Source organism: Mercenaria mercenaria, chromosome 14 (assembly GCF_021730395.1).
Source record: "Mercenaria mercenaria strain notata chromosome 14, MADL_Memer_1, whole genome shotgun sequence".
NCBI lineage: Eukaryota > Metazoa > Mollusca > Bivalvia > Venerida > Veneridae > Mercenaria > Mercenaria mercenaria.
This window is the reverse complement of record NC_069374.1, coordinates 44,010,819-44,026,023: the sequence shown is the minus strand read 5'-3', so window position 1 is coordinate 44,026,023 and position 15,205 is coordinate 44,010,819. Positions and strand designations below refer to the sequence as shown.

The window sequence follows — 15,205 nt, the reverse complement described above, 5'->3', positions numbered from 1 at the left end:
GCTACTCAACTGATTTTTTTTAAATAAGTGAAACTCAATTCTAGCCGCTGAAACTTCAATTCTAGCAATTATTATTATTTAGAAGTTCAAATATGCACTTCATTCCGTAAATTGCCTCTTATTTGTAAATTTCACCCCGGCCAATTCGACACTAACAGCTCAAAACTGTTTACTGCCTCCACGATAGCGAACTAGAACAACAACAACAACAACAACAGATCTATGTGAAAGATGAAATTATACTCAGAATTTTATAGATGAAGTTATGTTGCATAATTTAGTTTTAAAGTTCAGCTGAACTAAAGAGTTTTGTTCACATAATTTTCCTTTCTAAGTCTCTTATTACATATTTTTGAATGACCTTGATTTCGGACAGACACATTTGTCTAAGAAATGATCTGATGATGTTGAATGTACTGCGCTTTTCACGAATATCTTCCTCGCTGACTAATTGCCATACTGTTTTGTTGAGACAGAATATTTTATTCACGTGGAGAAAATTATCTACCTCGAGTAATGACCGTGATGCTACAGTTAGGCTGGACAATATTTTCAGTGATTACAACAGAGAAAAAGTAGTTGCTAAAATGAAGGATGCCAAACCCCTATATAGACCAGAAAAGCTTATGAAAAAGGGCAGGGAAGCAGCTGTTCTTGTACCGATGTGTCACATAGAAGGAGAACCAGCTTTATTGTTCATGATGCGGTCAAGATACTTAAAAAATCACAGAGGTGAAATAAGGTACATACTGACATAGAGTGGTGGAACCTATGCTCGCGGTATTCCTATGCTCGCGGTATTTCGATAAATACGCTCTCTGCAGAAGCACAGATAAAAATATTTCATCATGCTATGTTAAACACCGACCAGTGGTAAAATGCAATTACAACAAACGTAGCGATAGCCGCGCGTGCCGCTCACGTGACTTATACAGCAGCCAATACATTTTATGCAATTTGTATCCGTCGCATAAATCTCGGACAAATATGTAAAAATCACCCAACTAAAGTCAGATTTTTAGAAATCATACATTACATTCAGATATAAGATACATTTAAGAGCAAGATGTGATGAATGTGATGCTTGGCTACACTACGAGTGCCTGTCGAACCATGAAAAGTTCGATGTTGATCTTAGTATTTTGACAAAGTCCAAATGGCTCTTTCTGAGATGTAAGGAGGAGTAATTTTCCTACACACAAAAGAAGTGTAGGAAACATTAGTGAATTAATCACTGTCATTGTTCGAATCATTAATACTTGAACATTTTGTTTTTATATAACATTATTATACGTTTTTAAGCTTTGTTCTAATAGTGACTCCATTTTTGTAAGGGAAATATACACATAAAGGCACATACAAAATTTTATCCTTATTTCTTTTGTTCTTCACATAATAAAGGAGTAATGTTCTAAATATTATATTCGCATATGCTTGTTTGTTCATTGTTAGCCTGCTGAATTTTTTTTCGCCTTTAGTTTAATAGATATAACATACCGCCAGCAGGGTGATTTTACACCTTTTCACGTATGCCGTGTTGATAGCTCACGAGACGACTAAGTCGCGTGATGACGCACATCGGCAACATGTTTCGATAAAAGGAGGATAACTTTATGTTTTTGTATAAGCAAATCGAAATGATAATTTTTTCTTGCTTCTAAAAATGATAATATATGTACAAAATACCGCGAGCATAGGTTCCACCACTCTAATAATAGTGCAGCGGGACTTGCAACCTTTTATCACATTAGGCCTTACAAAATGTAAATTGGTCCCCTTTTATTTGGCAAAGTAACTGAAGAATAGGCAAAGCTATTGCACTCACCCTGTTGTCAGCCTTTGCATCTCTATACTGCATGGTTATGTTTTTGTTTGTAATTAATTAAGCTGGCATCTCAACTATAGTAATACCGTCAGATTGAATTGAAAGTTCACACAATTCTTCAGTCACTGTCATGTTTTGACTTACATTGTGAAAGTTTCATAACCTTGCTTTGCTTTTTAACAAAATAATTATCTTTTTTTTTCCACTTAGCAATGTTTAAGTTAACTTTTTGTTTGTTAGTTGGTTACTTTTTACAAAATAATTGTGCCACATTCTTCTTCCACTTTGTACTTTTTTATTCAGACTTTATGTGTAAGTTGATATCCATGACTCTTTCTTCTGTTAAGCAAAATCTTTGCCACTTTTGTGGTATTAATTTATTTTTATGTTATTTTATCCATTCATACAAAGAGGTATAAATACACAGCTATTTTTATTTTTATAGCTCTTTGATTCATGTAACCTTTTTAGCTCCACTATGCGGAGAATAGGGGGGCTATTCTACTCGCCCCGGCTTCAGCGTCTGTGTCTGCCTCGGCGTGAGCTTTCTTGGTTAAAGTTTTTTGGCCACCTTTGTTTTTCTGTCATATCTTTGTTACTATTGCTTATATCTTACTGTAACTTCACATAAACATTGTCCAGCGTACAAACAAAGTATGTGCAGGGGCTGGACCCATTATATTTAAGGTCAAGGTCATCAAGGTGTTATACTTGGAATTATATTTCGTGTTAAATTTTTTTGAAACCTTCATTTATAGTCAATCTTATGTAACTTGAAATTAAAAATATTTCTTTGTAATCATCATCTGTGTGGTTACATTCTCCATAACTCTAATTGTATTTTTGACAGAATTATGCCCATTTCATACTTAAAGTTTTTTGGCAGTCTTAGCTTTCTGGATATAACTTTAGTGCAACATAAGATAAAGACTTGAAACTTAAAATGTTTCTTTATCATCATCATCTGCAAGTGTGGTAACAATCCCCATAACTCTGATTTGTATTTTTGACCAAATTATGCCCCTTTCATACTTTAATTTTTTTGACAAACTTTATTTTCTGGATATAACTTTTGTACTATATAAGATAATGACTTGAAACTCACAATATATCCAAAATATATCTTTACCATCATCATCTGCATGTGTGGTAACAATCCCAATAACTCTAATTTGTGTTCTTGACAGAATTATGCCCCTTGGTTTATCTTCCTTTTAAAGTAGAGGTCTCTTATTGAGACATATATTCATTTTACTGTACAATCGCCGAATAGTGCAGCGCGCTGTCTTACAGACAGCTCTTGTTGACAGGCTTTTGAAAAGTTGATTGTTCCTCAGACAGCTCTTACTTAGTTTCAAAGCTCTGTCGGCATCTTTGTTTATTTACTAGGAATTTATTTGGAGATCTTCTGTCTTATAGATTTATTATTTCACATTTAATTTTCAGTTTTCCAGGAGGGATGAAAGACCCTAGTGACAGAGATCTCATTCATACAGCACTAAGAGAAACATTTGAAGAGATAGGTCTGCCTGAAGATTGTGTTGATGTCTGGGGAACTATTCCACCATCACCATCTAGGGTACAACTTGGTAGAAATGTACACTGCTTCACATATGAGTTTTATTATGCCCCCCTTTGAAGAAGGAGGGGTATATTGTTTTGCAGATGTCTGTCAGTTGATATGGCGACCAGAATGTAGGTCAATTGGTTTCTGGATGATTACTTGGGAATGCTTGGGCATAGGATCATGAAAGTTGATAGGGAGGTTGGTCAAAACCAGCAGATGACCCCTATTGATTTTGAGGTCAATAAATCAAAGGTCAAGGTCACAGTGACCTGGAACACTTAAACGATTCCGGATGATAACTAAAGAATGCTTGAGTCTAGGATCAAGAAAGTTGATCAATCGGTTTCTGGATGATTACTTGAGAATGCTTGGGCCTAGGATCATGAACGTTGATAGGGAGGTTGGTCATGACCAGCAGATGACCCCTTTTGATTTTGAGACCAGTAGGTCAAAAGTCAAAGTCACAGGGACCCAGAATAGTTAAAAAGGTGTCTGGACTATAACTTGAGAACACTTGGAACTTAAAAACACTTGGGCCTGGGATCAAAAAACCTAATAGGGAGGTTAATCATGACCAGCAGATTAACCATATTGATTTTGAGGTCAGTAGGTCAAAGGTCAAGCTCATTTGACCCAGAACAGGTCAACGGTTTCCGTATGATAACTGTAGGACACTCGGTCCTAGGATCATGAACATTGATAGGGTCCAGTTCCTATTGATTTTGAGTTCAGTAGGTCAAAATTCAAGGCCACATTGACCCAGAACAGTAATATATTTTTGCCAAATAACTAGAAAATGCTTTGGTCTAAGATCACATTTGATATGGAGGCCACTTATAACTGGTAAATAGCCCATAATTATTGCTTTGAGGTCAGTACATAAAACGTCAAGTGCGCAGTGACCAGATAACTTCTGTTCCTGGTGCAGTTACTGAATGCATCAAGGGGGGCATTTCGTGTTCTACGAGCTCTTGTTAACCTTTACCCTGCTAAATTTCTAAAATGGACTGGTCTATCATTCAATCTGGGCAGTACCATTGATTATTCACTGTTCAGTGAAAATTTACTGGCTGAATAGAGAACAGTGCAGACCATGATCAGCCTGCATGGATTGCACTGGTCGCAAAGGCAAAATCACTCACCGTCAGCAGGCTAACGGTTAAATTTATGGCATTATTATGCATCAAGGCAATCCATCCATTGGTTCATATTTGTTTTTGTAAAATCTGCAGTCCTCCCAAAGGAGGAAAGAATCTGAGGCTTTTTTGAAATGATGAACAAAGTTAATATTTTACATTGGTTATTTGTTGTCAGTTTGAAACTTTGAAATCAAACACCATGTAAATAATGATAAATGTATTTAAATACATGTTTCAACTCAGCTGTGAACAAGAATAGGACATTAAATCACACAGGCAGCCAATTCAAATTGTGAAAAGGTAATAAACTTGACACCGATGCTGGTATTTATATGTCCCACTTCTTAAAGAAGAGGTATATTGTTTAAGTTCATTGCAGTCCACCTGTCTGTCTGTAGACTATTTGGTTTCTAATTATAAGACCTAGACCTTTGGGGCCCAAACTTTATAGGATGATTGTTTGTTGCCAGTAGAGGACCTCACTTGTTTTATGGGTCAAAGGTCAATTTCACATTGACTTCAAGACTTAAAACAGGTTTTGATCAATAACTGGAAAATATTTTAGCATATGACCATTAGCTTCAAAAATGAATGCCTACAGGTTAGCAGATGACCCATATTATTTCGAGGTCACAGCTGAAGCAGATTCTGCTTAATAACTGAAGAAGGTCTGAGCCTTTGGTTGCTAGACTTTGTAGGATGATTGTTTATGGTCATTGGTTTTGAAAGTTAAAGGCCACATTGATCTCTAGGCTGAAAATTACTTTTACTCATTAACTAGAAAACACTTCAAACTTCATTCTACATGTAGGATGATTACCTGGAGTCAGTATATGATTCTTCTTGATCAAGGGGTCAAAGGTCATGGTCACAGTGAGGTAAAGATTGAAAATGTTTTGGCAGAATAACTGAGATATGTTTGGAACTGTCACCTTAAAAATTCATAGGATGATTGTTAGTGGTCATAGATGACCCCTTTGGATTAAGGGTCAGTATGTCAGTGGTCAAGGTCACAGTGATTTTGATACTAAATCTGGTTTCTGCTCAATACAGTTGTAACTAGAATTAGTTTAGGCCTATGGCTTTAAAATGTAATAGTATGGCTGCCTGTATTCAGTGGTTGGCCATTTTTGATTTGGGTCAGTAAGTCAAACTTAAGTTAATAGTGTCTTTGCGACTGAATTTTTTACTGTATCTATTAAATTGGGAAAACATTGGCCAATAGCTATCAGACTTCATTGGATGGTTGCCTGTGGTAGATTTTGTAAAAGGTCAAAATCACAGTGATGATAAGGCAGAAAATTGCTCTGTATAATCAATTGTTTGAGAAGATTTGGACTAACAGGCAGATAAAAGGTCAAAGACTGATGTTGTCATTAGATGGCCCCTGTTGCATTTTGGGTCGAAGTTCAAGATGGCAGGGTAAATTCTAACACAGCATCTTAGGTTAATGTGGGTGGAGTGTGTTTGGGGTTGGGGGAGGGAGGAGCATGTATGTGAACATCTTAAATAGCTCTTGTTCTTATACCGATTTATTAAGATCTTTTTTTGTGAAACCTCAGGTACATAATTCATATGTTAAAGTAGTGGCTTACCTTGTTGTTTGAAGTAAACACACATAAAATCTTTCTCAAGAACTACAAAGTCAGCATAAATGTTTTGTTTAAAATCCATAGATCTGGCTTCACTCGGTAAAAATCGATTGAATTTTAATTTAAATATGGCAGCCAAATGCCTGAAATCAGTACAAATCCTGAAAAATAACAGGCCTAAACAGATCATGACCTCAACATTCAAAGCTGTACTGATACTTCTTATGTATTTTTGTCCTGTTACTCTAGAATTCTAAAGATATTGGCTAACATGAAAGCTAAGCATATGTATTTGCATATTGCGCTTAATTAGCCTCAAGCTGATGCATATTATCAGATTGGTCATTTAAGGACCTTTTTTAGAAACAAATATAAGTTTAAAGTTAAGATTTCAATCTGAAAATTTTCATGCCTGTAAGCAGATCCCAGGCCCGGATCCTGGGCCAGGCCGAGGGGGCTCGGGCACCTCCCCCCCAGTTGGCTGACTGAGAAGTGACCGATACTTATCAAAGACGCACCCAACTATTTTGGCAAAAAAATAATATTCTCACAAAATTTAGAACCAGAAACGTAGCAGAGGCTCCCCTTGACCCCACTCCCATCAAGAGCGGAGTAACTCCTCCATTACTTAAAACTTTAGACCTAAAAATGTACCAGAGCTCACCATGTCATACCTATACTTAAAAAACTTTCGAAGGGGAGAACCCCCAGACCCCCCTAAAATGAAGGGATTACCCAGTAAATGCCCCTGAGGCCACCATTTCATACCTGTATTTCAAAAATTTCCAGGGGGAGACATCCCTGATCCCCGTAACATGTGCAGAAGTCCCCACTCCCGTACCTACCCGTTCTTGGCGTTATGCGCCTCGGCAGTGGCCCCTTTATTCTAGACTGGTGCCCCCCCCCCCCCCCACCCCAGTCAAATATTTCTGGATCAGGGCCTAGATCTGTGCATTTACCAACAGGAATTTGCTGCTTGGGGTTTAAGCTTCCAGCTATAACTGTCATAATTATCATACACATAACTCATGTTATTTTCAGAACGGTGGATGGGTTACGCCAGTGCTGGGTTACTGTAACAATATCAAGATAGAGCAGCTGAATTTAAACCATTCAGAGGTAAGATATTCTCATTGCTTCAAAGGTAACATATTCCCATTGTTTCAAAGGTAACATATTCTCATTGCTTCAGGGGTAACATATTCTTATTGCTTTTGAGGTAAAATGTTTTCATTGCTTCAGAGGTAACATATTCTTATTGTTTTCTCATTGCTTCAAAGGTAACATATTCCCATTGTTTCAAAGGTAACATATTCTCATTGCTTCAGGGGTAACATATTCTTACTGCTTTTGAGGTAAAATGTTTTCATTGCTTCAGAGGTAATATATTCCCATTGTTTCAGAGGTATCATATTTTCATTGCTTCAGATGTAACATATTTTCATTGCTTCAGAGGTAACATAATTCCCATAGTTTCAGATGTAACATATTTTCATTGCTTCAGAGGTAACATATTTTCATTGCTTCAGAAGTAACATATTTCCATTGTTTCAGAGGTATCATATTTTCATTGCTTCAGAGGTAACATAATTCCCATAGTTTCAGATGTAACATATTCTCATTGCTTCAGAGGTAACATATTATATCTCTGGGGGAGACATATTGTTTTTGCCATGTCCATCTGTCCGTCACACTTCATTTCTGATCAATAACTGGAGAACTATTAGTTCAGACTTCTTAGGGTAGCAGGGCTTATGGAGTAGACCCCTATTGTTCTTGGGGTCACTCCAACAAAGGTCAAGGTCACAAGGGCCTGAACATGGAAAACCATTTCCAATCAATAACTTGAGAACTGCTTGACATAGAGTGTTGAAACTTCATAGGATGATTGGTCATGCAGAGTAGATGACCCCTATTGATTTTTGGGTCACTCTGTTAAAGGTCAAGGTCACAGGGGCCTGAACATGGGAAACCATTTCCGATCAATACCTTGAGAAAAACTTGACCCAGAATGTTGAAACTTCATAGGATGATTGGAAATGCAGAATAGATGACCCCTAATGATTTTGGGGTCGCTTTATTAAGGTTAATATCAGAACGGACAGGAAATAGAAATCCATTTCCAATAATAACTTGAGAACCATTTGACCTAGAACCTTCAAACTTCATAGAGTTATGGGACTTAAAAGAGTAGATGACCCCTATTATTTTTGGGGTCACTCCATCAAAGGTCAAGGCCACAGGGGGCTGAACATAGATAAGTCTTTCAAATCAATAACTTGAAAACCACTTGACCCAGAATGTTGAAACTTATTAGGATGATTGGACATGCAGAGCAGATGACCCCTATTGATTTTGGGGTCACTCTGTTTAAGGTCTAGGTCACAGGGGCCAGAACATGGAAAACCATTTCCGATTAATAACTTCAGAACCACTTAATCAAAACTGTTTAAACTTTATAGGATGATTGGACATGCGGAGTAGATGACCCTATTGATTTTAGGGTCACTGTATTAAAGGTCAAGGTCACAGTGGACAGAACATGGAAATCCATTTCCAGTCAATAACTTGAGATCCATTTGAGCTAGAGCCTTCAAGCTTCATAGGGTGATAGGACTTACAGAATAGATGACTCCTATTGTTTTTGGGGTCACTCCATCAAAGGCCAAGGTCACAGGGGGCTGAACATAGAAAATTCTTTCCTGTCAGTAACTTCATAACCACTTGACCCAGAATGTTGAAACTTATTAGGATGATTGGAGATGCAGAGTAGATGACCCCTAATGATTTTGGAGTCACTGGATCAAAAGTCAAGGTCACAGGGGCCTGAACATGGAAAACCGTTTCCATTTCTAAACTTGAGAACCACTAGGCCCAAAATGTTGAAATTTAGTGGGATGATTGAACATGCCAAGTAGATGATCCCTATTGCAGCCAACCTTTGACTTTCGCTCCTGTCCCCTATTGACTTCTTGCCTATACGACTATGCATTGGGGGAGACATGCGCTTTTCTACAAAAGAACCTTCTAGTTTTCATTGCTTCAGAGGTAACATATTTTCATTGCTTCAGTGGTAACATATTTTCATTGCTTCAGAAGTAACATATTTTCATTTCTTCAGAGGTAACATTACCTCATTGCTTCACAGATAGCTTAATCTCATTACTACCTTATTTCATAACATAGTATATAACATAGTCTCATATTTCACAGGTGGCATATTCTCATTGCTTGAGAGGTAGAAAATTCTCATTGCTTCAAAGGTAACATATTTTCACTGCTTGAGAGGTAGCAGTTTCTCATTTCTGGAGTGGGAACATGTTTGTGTTGCTAAAGAGGTAGCATATTGTCATTGTGTCAGAAATAGCATATTCTCATTGTGTCAGAAATAGCGTATTCTCATTGTGTCAGAAATAGCATATTGTCATTGTGTCAGAAATAGCATATTGTCATTGTGTCAGAAATAGCGTATTCTCATTGTGTCAGAAATAGCGTGTTCTCATTGTGTCAGAAATAGCATATTGTCATTGTGTCAGAAATAGCATATTCTCATTGTGTCAGAAATAGCATATTCTCATTGTGTCAGAAATAGCATATTCTCATTGTTTGTGTCAGAAATAGCATATTCTCATTGTGTCAGAAATGACATGTTCCTGGTACTTCATAGATAACATATTAAACCTGAGATTGAAAACAGTGTCTGATCATGATCTGTAGAATGCTTGGGCCTTAAGTGGTCAAACCTTATAGGATGGTTGCATATTATGGCTGGATACCTGCAATTGTTTAGAAAGTCATAGTTCAGTGTTAAATGGACCTTGAGAATGCAAATAGTGAATATTAGACGTCATAGAGAGTTTGCCTGTGGTAACTTGATTTTCAGTAAAGCCTTAATGGACAGTAGGTCACTTATTATTATAGGGGTCAGACCTGAAGACTTAGAATGGTTTATGATCTTTAAGTGGGAAATGTTTCGGCTTATTGCAATCGGATTTCCTAGCATGATTGTTTATAATAAGTAAATGCCTATTGACATGGTAACAACTTACTTGCACAAGACTAAATTACATACCCAGTTACCTGAGACAGACCATGGTCATCTTTTGTGTTAACAAACAGCTTTTGTTTTAAAAGGTACTTAAATTTTCACTAAGCTAAAATATTAGAATGAAACAGTTTTTCATTGTAACAGTAGTAAACCCCGACCAGTATGCCGATCTGCTTCCACAGTTTTGTGGTCTTATGGGTACTTGCATCTAATTTGAGCCTCAGAGACAAAAGTCACTTTGTTCAACAATAATTCATTAACATATTACTTAAGGTAAAGATTGGGGCCTCCATGGCCGAGTGGTTAAGGTCACTGACTTCAGATCACTTGCCCCTCATCGATGTGGGTTCGAGCCTCACTTGGGGCGTTGAATTCTTCATGTGAGGAAGCTATCCAGCTGGCTTACGGAAGGTCGGTGGTTCTACCCAGGTGCCCGCTCATGATGTGTGATGAAATAATGCACGGAGGGGCACCTGGGGTCTTCCTCCACCATCAAAGCTGGAATGTCGCCATATGACCTATAATTGTGTCGGTGCGTCAAACACAACAAATAAATAAGGTAAAGATTGTTTTTAATATAGAATACTTTTATTTCAGGTTGAGGAGGTTTTTGTTCGAAAGATCTCGACACTGTGTGATCCAGCCAATCAGAGAATGACTCAGTGGCGCTACTTAGATACAAGAGGGTATACCTTACCTGTTTTCCTCGGCGAAGAGCACAGGATATGGGGACTCACTGCAATTTTTATACATCAAGTGTTAAATCTTATTGCACCAGGACTGTATAATTTTAAGCTAAATCACAAAAGTTGATGAACATTTGCTTATTTAGTATGTTCAGCAGTATTTTTATACCTCCACAAAGTTTAATTTTATTGTTTGGTGCTATACTGGAATCACTTTCTCCCAACTGTCTACCCACTTTTCCACACTTCCAGCTGCCACAGAACATTTAAAGCATTTAGTATCTACTGCAGTCCATTTAAAAAAGTATATATAGCAAATTAATTAATACAATGATAGATATATTAAGTCTGTCTTAAATTGAATAGTCTTTAAAATGATCCAGCATGTTAGGCCACCACAGGTTGAAAATGTAGGGTTCTATAAGTTTGCCTGTTGTCTGTCCACATGCAATATCTTTTGCAAAATCTGGCTCCTATAACTTCTTTCATGCATCCCCTAGACATTTTTAGAAGGTACCAAATTGTTTGGCAGGACCAATACTTTCAAAATAGGAAATGTTCCCATGAACTACCTAATGTGGAGTAAATTATATTATTTGCCTTCCAAGTAACAAAATACTAGGTTAGGAAATACTGAGAGACTTTAAAACCAGATTAAAACTGATAACTATGTTTAAATAGAATGTAAAACTACGGAAATGCCATTTTAACAAAATCTTGTCATTTTGTAACATTTTCTTTAATACTCATGAATAAGCAAATTAGATTATCAACATAGAAATATCACTAATTAAAGGCCAACGTCTCGACTCCATTTTGATACATTGTTTATTTTTTATCCACAGAACTGACCAAAATATGATGAATTATTGTCTTTATGGTTGTTGTTTCAAAACATGAGCAGTTGCCATGGAAACAGTGAAATCATAAATAGTTCAAAAGAGCTTTTTCATTGGAAAATTTTCAAGGTGAGCTTTTGTGATGGCCCTGAGTCCATTGTCCGTCATCTGTCCTTCGTCAACAATTTGACTGTTAACACTCTAGAGTTCAGAATTTTGGCCCAAATTTTAATAAAAATTGGTCAGAATGTTACCCTCAATAAAATCTTGGACGAGTTTGATATTGGGTCATGTGGGGTCAAAAACTAGGTCACCAGGTCAAATCAAAAGAAAAGCTTGTTAACACTCCAAAGGTCACAATTTTGGTCCAGTCATAAATAAACTTGGTCAGAATGTTACCCTCAGTAAAATCTTGGATTGATTCGATACTGGATCATCTGGGGTCAAAAACTAGGTCACCAGATCAAACCTAAGGAAAAGCTTGTTAACACTCAAATGAAGTTTGAATAAAGTGAAACACCACTCTTTACATCATTTTGATTCTGAAACGTATGGTGGCTGATTTATGCCATTTCCTTATTTAGTTCTGTCGCAGTGACAGAAAGACAAATGTCGTTATGCCCCCCCCCCCCCCCCACCACTGAATGTCACCACGCAGAATGTCACCCAATGAATGTAAATTTGGAAGGTAAAAAGACAACATTTGCAGGGCAAATAGAACGAAATAACAAAAGGCAGAAGGTTGTGAGTTCGATCCTCGGGCGGGGCGTATGTTCTCCGTGACTATTTGATAAACAACATAGTGTCTGAAATCATTAGTCCTCCACCTCTGATTCATGTGGGGAAGTTGGCAGTCACTTGCGGAGAACAGGTTTGTACTGGTGCAGAATCCAGGAACACTGGTTAGGTTAACTGCCCACCGTTATATGACTGAAATACTGTTGAAAAACGGTGTTAAACCCAAAACAAACAAACAAAATGGCACAAATCAGTCACCATAGAAACGTCATTATATGAAATAATAGATCAAATATGGTAGCACTCTTTCTCAGTGTCTGTATTATGTTAAATAATATGTCGGCATGATGACAATATTTCCATGTTATGAAAATGAGAATGTGTTGTTCGTTTTAGAATATAATTTATTATAAAATGTGGAATGTCCAAGTCACATATTTTCAAAGGTACGAAAGGTTTTTCCCATGGTAGATAGATAAAAAGAAATAATTATAATGTAGAATGTGTACATCATTTTATTTTGACAGTTTCTATATCTGTCAGTCAGTCAGTCAGTCAGTCAGTCACAAAATGTATGTCTAGCAATATATTTTGAAATTACAAACACCTTGTACACAAGGAGAATATGCACCATACTTACTTGCCCATTTACCTGCCCATTCATCTGTTTGTATGTCTTTCTGTATGTCTGTCCTTATTCTTGCCTGTGTTTCTGTCCTTAGCCCTATAACTTTATAAGTACATTTTAAGAGATTTATTTACGAAACATGGTTTATACAATTGGAAAATGTACAGATATGCAGGCCCTTTTGTTTCCGATTAAAATGGGACAATATCGGCAATTTTCAGTAGTGATGAAATGGCAGCCATTAATTTTCAGGGCTTTGTGAGGAGACTCAAAATTAAACAAAACGAAGATAGTTTGATGTCTGAACGATAAATGTTATTAAGATGATTACAGTTCCAAAGGAAGGGGTATGAATCACCTTTAATGATAGCTATACTATATAGCTTACCTCAAGAAGCTTGTCCCTTTGATGATCAAGTTGATGGGAAAGCTATTAGACCACAGTGTGGAACATAAATCGTCACCCTGGTGCAGGAACTCAATAAGTGTAATTAAATAAAGAAGCACTTATTGAGTTTTTGCACTGAGGTGACGAAATGTTATAAATTAATTTTAGTTGAATTGTTGAAAATTTAATTATTAACTTTTCTGTTATTCATACAAATTGTTTGTTTACATTCAATGACAATACAGTTACCAGTAGCGGTATTTTTGTAGTTGTTTTATACCTCCCCAGTTGCTTAAAATGCTGGAGGCATAATTATAGAGATGGGGCTGCCATCAGTGAGTCATCACACCAACCTTTTTACTTGATCAACAGTTTCCATCCAAGATATCCACAACATGAGATGGAGTATACCTATCATGCCCAAAGTTTTGTTTTTAGCTCAATCTGATTTTTTGAAAAAAAATGATGAGTTATTGTCATCACTAGAGCGGTGTCGGCGTCTGCGTTGGCGTTGCCTGGTTAAGTTTTATGTTTAGGTCAGCTTTTTTCCTAAACTACCAAAGCTATTGCTTTGAAACTTGGAATACTTGTTCACCATCATAAGCTGACCCTGTATAGTAAGAAACATAACTCCATCCTGCTTTGCAAGATTTATGGCCCCTTTTGTACTTAGGAAATATCAGATTTCTTGATTAAGTTTTATGTTTAGGTCAACTTTTCTCCTAAACTATCAAAGCTATTGCTTTGAAACTTGGAATACTTGTTCACCATCGTAAGCAGACCCTGTAGATCAAGAAACATAACTCTATCCTGTTTTTTGCAAGAATTATTGCCCCTTTGGACTTAGAAAATCAGTTTTCTTTTTCAAGTTTTATGTTTAGGTCAGCTTTCCTCCTAAACTATCAAAGCTATTGCTTTAAAACTTGCAACACTTGTTCACCATCATAAGCTGACCCTGTACAGCAAACAACATAACTCCATCCTGCTTTTTGCAATAATTATTGCCTCTTTTAGACTTAGAAATTCATTTCCTTGGTTGAGTATTATGTTTAAGTCAACTTTTCTTATAAACTATCGAGAATGATGGCCCTTTTTAGACTTAGAAAATCATGGGTAGGACAATATTTCTATTATACAAAAAAAGATCAGATGAGCGTCAGCTCCCGCAAGGCGGTGCTCTTGTCATTTTGACTTTGTTGTACCGGTATTTGTTGTAGTGATATATTCACCACAGAACAAGATGTGCTCATGTCGGCCTGGCAGTCTATCAGTCCATTTTGCTGATAAAGTATATGAAGAATATGCTTTGGCCCTCTAGCTTCAAACTTCATACAACAAAGACTGGTTTGTTTAGTGGATCAAGTCGGTCAAATCACAACTTGGTCAAATACTTGTAATGAATTGAATAAGCATGAGTGGATGAAATAAAGGAATATTTATGCATCTATTGGACATGAATTTAACATTAGTTGGCCAAATTCGGCATTGAATTAATTATATTTTTAACCCGTTTTTAATTAATTCATAAATGACATTGTGTCTGAAATCATTAGTTCTCCACCTCTGATTCATGTGGGGAAGTTGGCAGTTACTTACGGAGAATAGGTTTGTACTGGTACAAAATCCAGGAACACTGGTTAGTAACTGCCCACCATTACATGACTGAAATACTGTTGAAAAACGGCATTAAACCCAAAGCAAACAAACAAAAAAACAAACAGAAATCTGGTTATTAGCATACGGTATGTTGTTGTT

The 15,205-nt window shown here is 36.8% G+C and overlaps 1 protein-coding gene across 2 annotated transcripts; it reads left to right on the top strand.

The window, feature by feature from the left end:
* Positions 1-219: 219 nt before the first annotated feature.
* Positions 220-13,724, top strand: LOC123527427 (mitochondrial coenzyme A diphosphatase NUDT8-like). 2 transcript variants are annotated; one of them, XM_053523352.1, is made up of 4 exons: positions 220-742; positions 3,272-3,422; positions 7,165-7,242; positions 10,769-13,724. In XM_053523352.1, the coding sequence occupies exons 1-4, from the start codon at positions 357-359 to the stop codon at positions 10,982-10,984; spliced, it is 831 nt and encodes a 276-aa protein (XP_053379327.1). In that variant the 5' UTR covers positions 220-356; the 3' UTR covers positions 10,985-13,724. The 2 variants fall into 2 exon arrangements, with proteins under 2 accessions (XP_053379327.1, XP_053379328.1); XM_053523353.1 differs by having other exon boundaries at positions 3,272-3,404; positions 10,769-13,723.
* The last annotated feature ends 1,481 nt before the right edge of the window (positions 13,725-15,205 follow it).

Coding starts and splice junctions, on each gene's coding strand:
- LOC123527427 (XM_053523352.1), top strand. CDS start 357: ATGACCTTGATTTCGGACAGACACATTTGTCTAAGAAATGATCTGATG. Junction 743..3,271: donor AATCACAGAGGTGAAATAAG/GTACATACTGAC, acceptor TTTAATTTTCAG/TTTTCCAGGAGGGATGAAAG. Junction 7,243..10,768: donor TGAATTTAAACCATTCAGAG/GTAAGATATTCT, acceptor CTTTTATTTCAG/GTTGAGGAGGTTTTTGTTCG.